This window comes from Danio rerio, chromosome 7, assembly GCF_052040795.2.
Source record: "Danio rerio strain M-AB ecotype USA chromosome 7, GRCz13ab, whole genome shotgun sequence".
NCBI lineage: Eukaryota > Metazoa > Chordata > Actinopteri > Cypriniformes > Danionidae > Danio > Danio rerio.
In genome coordinates, this window is record NC_141027.1 from 15268444 (window position 1) to 15281537 (window position 13094).

General features: G+C 36.1%; 1 protein-coding gene across 2 annotated transcripts in view; it reads left to right on the forward strand.

The window, feature by feature from the left end:
• sv2ba (synaptic vesicle glycoprotein 2Ba) overlaps nt 1-13094 on the forward strand; it is a 41602-nt gene that overhangs the window by 14436 nt on the left and 14072 nt on the right. Inside the window, exons 1-6 of one of the 2 annotated variants that reach the window (XM_087258534.1) lie at nt 2-99; nt 4268-4448; nt 7998-8149; nt 10669-10802; nt 12671-12760; nt 12936-13049. In XM_087258534.1, coding sequence (XP_087114660.1) covers nt 4288-4448; nt 7998-8149; nt 10669-10802; nt 12671-12760; nt 12936-13049 — 651 coding nt within the window. In that variant the 5' untranslated portion in view covers nt 2-99; nt 4268-4287. 2 annotated transcript variants of the gene reach the window in all.

Consider the following 13094-nt stretch of genomic DNA (forward strand, 5'->3'; position numbering starts at 1 on the left):
AATCAGAGTCGTGCGATTAGTCAGCGCTGACCTTTGTTTACATGTGCATGTGCTGGCAATTTTCTCTCATTGTAAAACGATGAGTGCTGAGAGGATGATGTAAGTAGGCTAATTCATTTCTCAGTCTGACCGTAACGTAAGTAATTAGACTAATAATTAGACTAATTTCATGCTATGACGTGTTTTGTCTTTGGATCCAGAATGCTTAGATCGACATTATTAATTTACCCCTGTTAAAATGGGGTTGGCTTTATTTTAGTAAAACTGTACTTTGAATGTTTTTAGAGCGTAAGTTTTCTTAAAAATGTCCCTAAACTATGGCTAATATACCAAATCTATTGTTGAGTGCTTTGACTGATTGATTGCACTTCTATTACTCAAATATAAAAAGCAACATTAATAATAAATAAAAGACAACACAGAAACAGTTTGTTAATATAAAAAGGGGTAATTATATGTTTAAAAATCCCCTGGAATTGATCTTTACAAATAATACCCTTTATTAATAAGTAATTAATTAAAAGTATTAAGAAATGTCCCAAGCCTGATGGTGACAGAATGGCAGCTCAGGTCAAATGAGAATGTTTCCTGGATCGCGTGCCGTAGTAAGACTAAAGCAGGAAAAGTTTGAGTCAGGGATGAAAGTTGCCTGCTGTCGAGTACGATGTGTAATCCACGAGTAGGTTCACAATCCCTGACACGTGCCTGATAATCCCATTCTGCAATTAGCTGTTTGAGTCTGAGTGTGTGAGGATGTGTGCACTTATAGACAGAGACAAGACAAGGTGTGATATACTGATGCATTTGTTAAATATCATCATGTCCAAATTAAGGGGTTAGTTCACTCAAAATGAACAATTGTGCTATTAATAACCCCCCTTGTGTTGTTCCAATCTCCCGAGACCTTCGTTCATTTTCAGAAAACAAATAAAGATTATGTAGATGAAATCCTGGAGCTCTCTCATCCTACATAAACAGCAATGAGACCAGAGAATGTGTCTACTTGTTGACAGTCTATTTTTCATTTTAAGTATATTTTTGAGAAGGTTATCAAAAGAATATTGAAAGTTTAAAAATCTAATAAATTAAATTACACTTCAATAAATTTGGTTTGTGTAAGTGGGACTGTGGCTGTGTGGTTTGAGTCAAAAGGTATGCATATTTAAGTTTATAATTCAAGATAAAAAAAATGTTTAATAATAACTAGGCAACAATTTATGCATGTTGGGGTTTAATAAAGTTCCTTAAAAAGTAAGTAGACTACGATTCAAGTTAATTTTATTAAGTATATTCTTGTTTTAGCCAAGAAGTCTAGGTTCAGTCGCCTATTAGATGTATTTTAAACTAACTGGTGAGGTGTCTTCTGCTTAAGATATTGCCCTGCTAACTCTAAAATGGAAATACATTGCATTGCCAGTAGGGTTAGGAGATGTCAACCAATGTGGATGCCTATTGTGAAACATTGCTATGGACAATGGATTATTTGTAGTCTACCGTTTCAACTACCTGACCCATATGGTCTTTGTTTTACCTATAAACAAATCATAAATAAAGAAAGATAAGTTGCACACAAATTAACACCTGTTAATAATTTTTTCCGCGGGAGGTTGGTCGGTAAAAAACGTGCACAACCAACAGTATCTGAGGTTTCCACTAAAAGTACAAGTGTGAAAGTGAAAGACTGAAGCAATGTACTGACGCTGGGACACGTTACCTGATAGATTCAAAAAACAGAAGAGTCGATAGATAGAGACAAGATTAATTAAATATCACGTTTAACAACTTAATAAACTATCCGACGTGCACTTCTCTCTGGAGCTCGGACGAGCGCATGACGGTGTGGCTGTGTGTGTGTGTGGTCACGTGATGTTCATTTTCAACAGACAGAGGGATGTTCAGAAATGCTAGGTAAAATCCCATGTGGATCATTTTTGTTCTAAAATGCCATTTTAAAACTGAGACATATTAGTGTAAACGGGGCCTAAGTGTGTATTTTTCGCAAGCGGGTTCTTGACGGGGGCGGGGTGGAGGATCGGCGATGCCAGCTCAGCATTGTGTTGTCTATTTGCCATCAGCGATGGATGATGGCATCGTCTATCGGCCCCAACCCTAATTGCCAGTAAAAAACGCACACCCTGACCTGTCGTGGAAGAGAAGATATAGGTGAACAAAGTTGTTTTTATTTTGTTTTTAGTTTGTTTTTTGCACACAAAAGTGTTACTGGAGTTGATCCACTGAAATCCCTTGGTATGTTCTTTGGTTCCTTGGATTTGTAACATCTTGGGGCTGGGATAAGATTTCATCTAAAATATCTTAATTTCAAAGTTTTAAAGATAATGAAGGTCTAAGAGAATTGGAACAACATCAGGGTGCATAATTAATGACACATTTAGCATTTTTGGGTGAATTACCGCTTTAATTACCTTTTTACCTTAAAGTAGAATTTCTCAATGAGGGAATTTCAAGAAAGTCAATTTGAACTTAATATCCATTTAATATTATTTCTCCCAAAAATGTACATTTTGTGTAAAAAAAAAACAAAAAAAAACCCACATGTTGTTCCAAACCTTTTTGCTGTCCGGTCTTTACTCACTCACTCACTCACTTACTCTGCTTTGGCTTATTCCCTGCTTTATTAGTGGCATATGTAACTCTGTAACTCTTGCTTATGTTTTACACAGCGGATGTTCTTCCAGCCACATCCCAGCACTGATAGTACAGCCCTCTGTGCAAGGCAACACCCACACACTCCCCCATTTACAGGCTATGGCCAATTTAGTTATCTAGCTAATTTAGTCAGCATCCTGGTCCAACCAGGTCTCGAACCAGCGATATTGGGCCCAATGCCAATTCTACCCCTTAGCCCTTCCCCCTACCCCTATCCCTCATTTTGTGTGGTAATGCCAAGGGGTAGGGGTGTCCCAATTCTCTTTTTGCTAGGGCTAAGGGGAAGGGGTGAATACCACTTCTAATGAAGATTTTTCAGGACCACACTCGAAACAAAGGGGTAAGAAAATTTCCCAGAATACACCAGGCACAGCTGCACCCGGAAGTAAGGCGATCCACAAATTAGTATTGTTTTGTCATTATTATGAATTTTTACAATAAACAAACACGTTTTAATATATTCATAACCGCGTTCATGTTTTACCGTCACCCTTGAAAAAAACAACAACTTAAAAATAAAAAACGCTAAATTTCGCGATCTATAATCCATAATCATAATTTGTGTATAGCAGTCCTACAACATTCTGACACTCGATGACACTCGAATATCCCGTCAGTAATGTCTAGTGGCTGGGAATGGGCTTTTTACAGTGTCTGCTATATTGTTAATGTTGTGTTTGGTGTGTTTACATGAAAATGGCCACTGTGTTAAATGCACAGTATTAAGATCTTACTGCCACACTAGATCATCATGATAACATAATATATCCCTTCAGTGATTTAATGAAGATAAATACAAATAAATAACTCAACTGGAATAACTACAGCAGTCGCGATCGTCTGATCTTATATGAAGCAAGAGATCGCAATGACATATGATGACGTGTGCAGGTGCTGTAGTGGTTCTGCAATGACATATGAGGACGTGCAGGCACGTGCACACATAGGGCTCAACCTGTGCAGTGCACATGCCCTTTTTAGTCTTGGATAGAAAGTGCCCTTCCAAAATGATCGACAGTGCCCCCGCGACACATTCCGCCCTATATACCGCCCGCTCTTGAGTACGCGCGCTTCAACCCCCCCGCTTAAAGCTGTACGCGCGCGACAACACCGCTGATCAGAACGCGCGCTACAACACCGCTTTTCAGTACGCGCGTGACAACAACAACCCCCCTACCCCTCCAACCCCCCGCTCTTCAAAAAAAAAATTCTGCACATGCCCTTTGGACAGTCTCTGCACGGGCCTGATGACGTGTGCAGGTGCTGTAGAGGTTCTGCCGCTGAAGTTATCTCCGTTTCTCAGAGGCACTCTTTAATGTTTTCTAAAAAAAAATCTAACTTAAACACACAAAACTCTGAACTTGAAACAGTTGTTTTAAAGGTGTGTAAAATGAAATCACAGTTTAGGTTTCTTAAAGTCAAACTGACTTATTTCCCTACATAATTGGTCTGTAAATGTTTGGGGTCAGGAGGACCCCAGGGAACCTAACTGTTATTCTTCCTGAGCCACTCTAGGGTTAAAGTTTTACAGGTAATGTTGCTCAGATTTCTTGTGTTATTGTTGCTCAGTATTTGACAGTCTGGTTGTGTGTGTGTTCAGGTTTGATAGTGTACGTGGGGATGATGATCGGTGCTGTTGTTTGGGGCGGTCTGGCTGATAAACTGGGCAGAAAGCAGTGTTTACTCTACGCACTGGCCATCAACTGCATCTTCTCCTTCCTGTCTTGTTTTGCACAAGGCTATGGCTTCTTCATCTTCTTCAGACTCTGTTCAGGGATCGGGTGAGTCTTTCAAAAAGCATTTAAATATTTGTTTGTTGGTTGGATGGATGGAGTTTGATTTTGTTAAACAATAATGCTGTGAAATGTCATTGCAATGATAATTAAATAAAAAAAGCTTACTATTTTTTTACATTTTAATTTAATACATTTGTTATTTTAAAGTAATTTATTCCTGAATTCATGTGATGGCATTTCATCTCTCCAATATAATATAATTTTGTGCCAAGAATAGGTTTTATAGAAAAGTAATTTTATTTTTGTTATCTTTACTTTTGATTTATTTTCATCAGTCTCTCCGAAATAATTCATTCTGCCTCAGAAGACTTGGAATAATCATGTATCTTGAATAATCTGCAACAGTATTTGCACCTGCCTGCTATATCCTGTCTTTTTTATTGATTAACGGTTGAGATTAGGGCTTTCCCATCTGATTCGATACCAAGTAAAATAAAGGCGAGTATCAGCGATACTGATCCGATACCGATTCTTTGCCCAAAAATTACTGTTTGGGAAATTAAAGTAACAAGTAGTGTACTAAAAAGTGTCACTTCATACTGAATGCGAGACATATTACGGGTTATTCTTGTTTATCGATGAAGAATTATCATACAAAAAAAGAGCCAACTTACATATTTATTGACAGCATTTGAGCATGTATATTTTAAAACGCCAGCCTGATTATCTACAAAACATTCACACCTTTTGGTTTAGTGACATGTTAATCCAGTCCCCTTGAAGATTTTGAACCTTTTTTCGTTGTTTTATCATTGTCACAAAATACAGCCACATCGCCACATTTTCTCCCCTTGTACCTGGATGGTGCCTGCCTGCTGCACTTTGAAAGCGATGTCTGTCCCACCCTAGCAGCACCTGTGCCTCTCCTTTCCTCCTCTTGCCAGGCCAGCGGACTGAGTGATTAGCTAGCCTGATCAGCAGTTGTATAGTGCCATATTACCCACATGACTTAACAGGCGGAAGAACAAGTAGTTCCGACTAAGTTGGCATTTTTCAGAGAAACTAGGGTAAATGTGGTTACTTTCCGCTGTATTTCTATTTCCAATAAACTACATATTTGCTCCAAAATATTGAAATATCGATATTTTAATAAAATAATCGATTCTAGAACATACAAACTGGTATCGGAGATATCGATATTTTAGTATCGATCCACACATCACTACTAGGAACTGATTAACTTGCTCATAGCCAGCAGCTAGCTCTCTGCAACTCTCACATGGTTGCCCACTGAGACTAATGCCTAGTTCACACTGCGTGATTTTAGCCCCGATTTCGGCACGTTGACAGGTTTTGAGAAATCGCCGACAAATGCCTGAAATCACAGGCAAATCGCTGCTCGTGCACATGAGTGACAATCACACAGTATGAACTATCAAAGACGCGATCTGAAAGAATCGCCGATGAGTCGCCGATGCCTGTGAGATATTGGGCATTTTCTAGCCTATTAAAGGCTTCTTTCTCATTATGTAGTTAATAACAAAAGATATAATACGTGTTTTTGGCTGTGAGACGTAGTTTGAACGACGTTGTCGGGGATTCTTCCTATAGTAAAGTCATGCAATGTGAAAGTCTCTGTCACCGATCCATCTTGCAGTGTAAACAAAGCAGCGACGAAATGCTAGCCCAGATAGTCAAGCAGTGTGAAAACATCTGTGACACGACTACTTTGAAAATCATGCAGTCTGAACTCTGCATAAGCAGGGCTGCGCCCGGTCAGTAGCTGGATGGGAGATCACATAAGAAAGCTAGGTTGCTGCCGAAGTGGTGTTAGTCAGTCTGTGTGGGACCCAATACCCCAGTATATAGAAGGGGAATCTATATTGCTCAGTAAGCTCCATCTTTCAGATAAGAAAGGTAAACAGAGGTCCTGACTCTCAGTGGTCGTTAAAACTCCCAGGATGCCCTTTGAAAAGAGTTGGAATTTAAATTTGCCCACTGGCCTCTGTCCATCTAACCATCCCCATATCATAATTGGCTTCATCACTCTGTCTCCTCTCCACCAATCAGCTGTTGTGTGGTGTGCAGTCTGGTGCAATATGGCTGCCATCACATCATCTTACTGGATGCTGCACACTGGTGGTGGATGAGGAGATTCCCCCCAATGTGTAAAGCGCTTTGAGTGTCCAGAAAAGCGCTATATAAATGTAACTATTATAATTATTATAGTGTAGTGTAAATAAAATTGTTTTGACTTTCAGGAGGGAGAATGTCTTGGTACAATATACAATTAATAGCCTACAGTAGGTTAAAAGTTGTGTTGAGGAACATGAAAAAATGCATAGTTAATGGTCGTGTTAAGGAACATGAAAAAAGAGAAAATTATTGTTACATATCAATAAAAAAACTTTGTGACTATATAACGAACAGCTCTGCGACTGGGTTGTGGATACAGTGTTGACTGACTGCTGGTTCATGTCCACTTAATCCACTGCTCTCAGTGTTCATAAATCGATAAAAGAGAAACTAGTGTGTGAACTAATTCACGAGCCATTTTACACTCCTTTGCCATTTTTCGATCAAGTCTTTGAAGATAGAATCACTCATCATTCATTCCTGGCATAAACTATGCATTTCTTAATGTAGTGCTTTAAAATATGTTAATGAGAAGAGGAAAGAAACTTAGTATAACCAAGAGAAAAAATTATTTAATTTGAAATATAGGTATACCTGTGTCACCCTGTACCAGCTTAATTCGGCTCTTAAAAGTAGATCCTTTTCAAAAAGTTAATGTAACAAAGTAAATGTAGTTTGTTGCCTCCAACAGATTACGTCTTAAAGGAATAGTTCACCTAAAAATATCCTCACCATTTACACTGATTACACACATTACATTCAAGCGGTTCTACATTTTTATGTTTTTTTTTTATCTGTTGAACACAAAGAAAGATATTATGAAGAATGTTGGAAATCCATTGGCATCTATCGCATGGACAAAACATATTACACTGCAAAAAATGCTTTTCTTGCTTAGATTTTTTGTCTTATTTCTAGTCTAAATATATAAAATTTCTTATATCAAGAAGCATTTTCTAGACAAGCAAAACAAATTGTCTTGTTTTGAGAAATAAAATGCCAATATCAAGTGAGTTTTTCCTTAAAACATGCAAAATAATGTGCCAATGGGGTAAGCAAATTAATCTTGTTTTTTCTTTTGATGTAAGATTATTTTGCTTACCCCATTGGCAAATTATTTTGCTTGTTTTACAGAAAAACTCACTTAATATTGGCATATTATTTCTCAAAACAAGACAATTTGTTTTGCTTGTCTAGAAAATGCTTCTTGATATAAGACATTTTAGATATTTAGACTAGAAATAAGACAAAAAATCTAAGCAAGAAAAGCATTTTTTGCAGTGTATGGAAGTCAATGGCTGCTTTTTTTTTTTACCATTTCTCCCTTGTGTTTTTAACAGAAGAAAAAAAACTTAAACAGCTTTAAAAGAAGTTGAGGATGAGTAAATGATGACAGAATTTTTCAGGTTTGGGGCGAACTATCCCCTTGATTAAAAAAAATTGTGATGTGTCCTGCAGGATTGGCGGGTCAATTCCAGTCGTCTACACATATTACGCTGAGTTTCTACAGATGGACAAGAGAGGAGAACATCTCAGCTGGCTGTGCTTGTTCTGGATGCTGGGAGGACTGTACGCTTCCTTCACTGCATGGGGAATCATCCCACATTATGGTACCTTACTGTTATTCCTTAAAATGTTTCTGAATAAATAATTATATAATAATAAATATACCGTTGTAAGTCAGAATTATTAGCCCCTCTGTGATTTTATTTCTTTTTGTAAATATTTCCTAAATGATGTTTAACAGAGCAAGGACTTTTTCACAGTATGTCTGATAATATTTTTTCTCATGGAGAAAGTCTTATTTGTTTTATTTCGACTAGAATAAAAGCAGATTAAAATTTTTTGGAAACCATTTTAAGGTCAATATTATTAGCTGCCCTTAAGCAATATTTTTTTTCCGAGGGCCTACAGAACTAACCATCGTTATACAATAACTTGCCTAATTACCCTATCCTGTCTAGTTAACCTAATTAACCTAGTTAAACCACCTTAAGCTGTATAGAAGGGTCTTGAAAAATATCTAGTAAAATATTATGTACTGTCATCATGGCAAGGATAAAATAAATCAGTTATTAAAATGGTTATGTCTAGAAATGTGTTGAAAAAAATCTTTTAATTCAACTACTATTTATTTATGTAATATTTATTTAACAGCATATGTTTTACACAGCGGATGCCCTTCCAGCCCCAACCCATGACTGGGAATATATATATATATATATATATATATATATATATATATATATATATATATATATGTATATATGTGTATATATATATATATATATATATATATATATATATATATATATATATATATATATATATATATATATATATATATATATATGACATCTTCTTTCCTTTGTTTATGAAGTGCGTCAATAAACTTTGGTTGTGTAGCCAAAGATATAACAAAATCATTAAATACAACACATGCGCTGTAAAAGCATATGACAAAAAGGTCATGACAACAAATGTTTTTATGTTACTTTAATCAAGTTTAACTTCATATTTTTAGTCAGTTTGTTGGATGTTGAGATGAGGACAAACGATTGTTTGGTTCCACTAAAAAAGCAAGAATTCTTTACATCATGGGTCTCAAACTAAATTAGGCTGTTTCTCAATTGCAAGAATGCAGAGAACAGACTTGCGTTTTTATAAAGACTGGTCTTGCCAGGTCACCTCAGAAGAACGAACTCGGTAGAACGCAAGAACAGAAAACGCTTCCTGTGAGAAATGAGATGCTGCTTTCCTCCCTTGTTCTTTCTGTTAACCTCATGAACCTCATGACATTCACACATTTTTTATTGAACATGATTTAAACATTACAGCATTCATACAACGATTTATTCTTTATTCCCGTTTCACAATATATTCTATGCATAAAGACCTTGCAGATATACGTTGCACAATACAAATTAAACAGTTTTCAGTCTGAACTTCAGCAAATAAACACTCTGTTCACACTGTGTTTATACCTTTATGAAGATATTCGTGGCAATGTTTACTTTCACCGTTTCATTTAGGGAAACTGCTGAGATAAATAAGTTATATCTCTGAACTTTAATAATAAATCTAGATAAAATGCTGCGCTTCCCACCTCCTTTAATCAACTGCAATGACTTCTGGGACTTCTCGAGCAAGTTTTGCGCTCAAGTCTGCTTCGATGCGTCCTCGATATCAGGAACATAACCTGGAAATTTCACGCGTCCTCCATTTTTGCTGTCTTGAGTTTCGGAACTGAACTTTGGCAATTGAAGATGACGTTACACGAGAACACAAGGACGAAAGATCACTGCAGAACGCATATTGTGAAACAGCTTAGTAGTCTTGAACACCTCGATTATTTGGATCAGCTGTGTTGGAATAGGTTGAAGCAAGGTTGTGCAGAGCTGTGGAATTGAGTTTGAGACCTATGCTTTCCAGTGTATACAATGACAAATAAAGTTCACGTTTACAGAGAAACAGACCGTATGAAAACTAAATGATAAATTACATAAAGACAGTTTGAAACAACTAATAAAAAAAGATTAACACATGCATACAAATGAGTTCATACAGGCTTTTTTTTGCCCATCTTTCCCTCGTAGTAAACTAACGGTAAGAGGGTCGTGGTTAAAAAATATTGTGGCCGAAGCGTCAAACGGATGTCAACAGAGAAGGACGGTTACTCCAACCATGGAAGCAAATGATCAGACTTTGATCGAAGATTACCAAAACATTTTTTTTTTTCAGTAATTAACTTAAAGACTAGCAATGTACACTAGCAAAAGCAAAAACATTGTAAATTTTAATTTTACACAAATTAAAGAAACAAATAAATTATTATTTGCCATAGAGATAAAAGGAAATGCATGTATTATATCATCCGTCCATTTATTTATTCATTCATTAATTTTCCTTTGGCTTAGTCTCTGATTTCCACAGCAGAATGGACCTCCCACTATTCTAGTATATTTTTTGCACAGCAGATACCCTTCCAGCCACATCCTAGTACTCGGAAATATTACTATTATGTCAAAATCTTTAAATGAAAGTTTGAATTGTTGCCTGGAGAGCTATCTGAAAAAGTTGAAGCTGTGTTTTGTGTGAATTCTGAGTGTTTGGCTTGTGTTTTGTTCAGGCTGGGGGTTCAGTATGGGCACCGAGTTCCAGTTCCACAGTTGGAGGGTGTTTGTTCTGGTTTGTTTCCTTCCCTCTGTGGCTGCTCTCGCAGGGCTGGTGTTCATGCCAGAGAGTCCTCGTTTCCTTCTAGAGGTAAAATAGTTCTATGATGGTTTACTTTAAATAAATATATAATTATTTATTCAGAAGAAAAATACTGTTTACTGTGAAAATTGTAATCTGAATTTAAGAATGAAAATTATCAATTAACAGTTTTGTCTTTGAATATGAATATTAATATATGAATATAAATATGTAAAAATCAAGTAATAATCATACTAAAGTGTGTGTGTGTGTGTGTGTGTGTGTGTGTGTGTGTGTGTGTGTGTGTGTGTGTGTGTGTGTGTGTGTGTGTGTATATATAGTGATGGGCCAAGATTAACCATGATTAACAGTATCCAAAACAAGTTTTATGTATATTTTTGTGTATATGTTGTATATTTAAATACACAAATACATGCAGATATTTAAGAAAAATGTTTATTTATATTTAGATATAAAATATATACGTATTTGATACAAATAATCTTTTTTGTTTATGATTTATTTCACATTTTTTCCATTTCACAAACATATCAAACAACCCTTATAAAATAATAATAGAAAAAATATAAATACAAAAAATATATTAAAAATAAAAATAATAATAAATAAATAAAAATAATAATAAAATAAAATAAAACCAAATTACACAAATAATGCAGGGCAGGCGTCTATATTTATACAATAATCTCAATGTTACAATTCGAGTAATGAAAGATTACTAGCTAATGTATTATTATTGTCAAGGGCTAGCTAGGGTGATCAGTCTAGATCCAGCTGGAGAGTTTTAAAGTAGGAAAAAAGGCCATTCTAATTTTTGACAAATGTTCTGTTATGTCTTTGAAGGGAGAATCTAATCTTCTTTAGTTTTACAAAATACAAAATATCTTTTCAGTCACCGTAAATGCGAGGGTGGCTGAGGGCTTTTCCAGTTTGATAAAATGACACGCCTAGCAAGCAAAGTAAAAAAAAAGGCCACAAAGTTTAAGAGGTAAGTGGGTAATGCATAATTATTAGCCAAAACACACCTGCTTTTGTAGACCAGAACGCCTATGGGCGCACATTTGAGCGCAAATGCATTTGCTATTTAAACAGTGTGGCGCAACGGCTTAAAAATGACCCTTGCGCCGAGCTGAAAGTAGCAAAAGACTATTGCGCCGCGTCTTGCGCCACATTGCGACGGGTGTATGATAGGGTATGTTTAACCTGTTTTCTTTTGCTTACAGTTATTTTTGTTAATATGCTTTAATTATATTTGTTTACAATAAAATTGCTTTAATGGGAGATTAACCCCCCGTTTATGTGTAGTTACTGGTGATCTGGGACTGATTGATTCGTTTAGCCAGGAAAGACTACTGTTCATATTTTAGATATGTGACAATTATTCTTTTTTTTTTTTAATGTATTGTTTTTTTTAAAGAAAAGTTTTGTTGAATTAAAAAGTTCACCTATAAAGATATATTTCCCTGGTTTTGACACATTAAAAAATTGTGATTAGGAAATAATTTGGTGTGGTCACAGAAAAATTAGGTAAATCTTTAATGTTGAGCCCTGAAAAGTCATGTGAAATAAAAACTGATTGCAATGCGACACAACCCATTTGCTCATGCGCACTGAGCAAGCTAATACACAATACACACAAGATTTTAAATAAATGAGGAGGCATGTGGACATAACACAACATCTAAATCAAGTCATTTTAGCATGTCAAAGTCAAATTTATGCATATTAAATATATTTTGCCAACAAGAAAAGTGTAGTTAGTGAAAATGGGGAGGGGCTAGTAATGTTGTAAATCTACTAGCCACAGTGGCTGGTGATCAAAAACATTATGTCAAGCCCTGTTCAGAACATAGAATAAAATCTTGACTGTCTGGCATAAAAAAAAAAAATGATGACATGTACTCTGTGAATTTCAGAGTGCAAGACACGATGAGGCCTGGATGATCCTGAGGCGAGTCCACGACACCAACTGGAGAGCCAAAGGAGAGCCCGAAAGAGTCTTTCAGGTAAAGATACCATTCTAATCTCTCAGACAACTAAATAAAGTTTCAAAGTACAACTGACCCTGAAAAAGCAGCTTCGATCCCTGTCATAGTCCATTTAGAAAAGTCTTGATATTAATCACTGAATTGATGAATTACTAATCTCTAATGTGGTCTGAAACAAATGTGTCTCTTTCAGGTTTCTCAGATTAAAACACCTCAAACACAGGATGACGAGTTCATAGAGATTCAGAGTGAAACTGGCACTGCCTTCCAGAGATTCATGGTCAGACAGATGACCCTGGTTAAGCAGGTATGCTCTATCAGTGTTGCAAAATCAACAGTAAATTCTGTATTC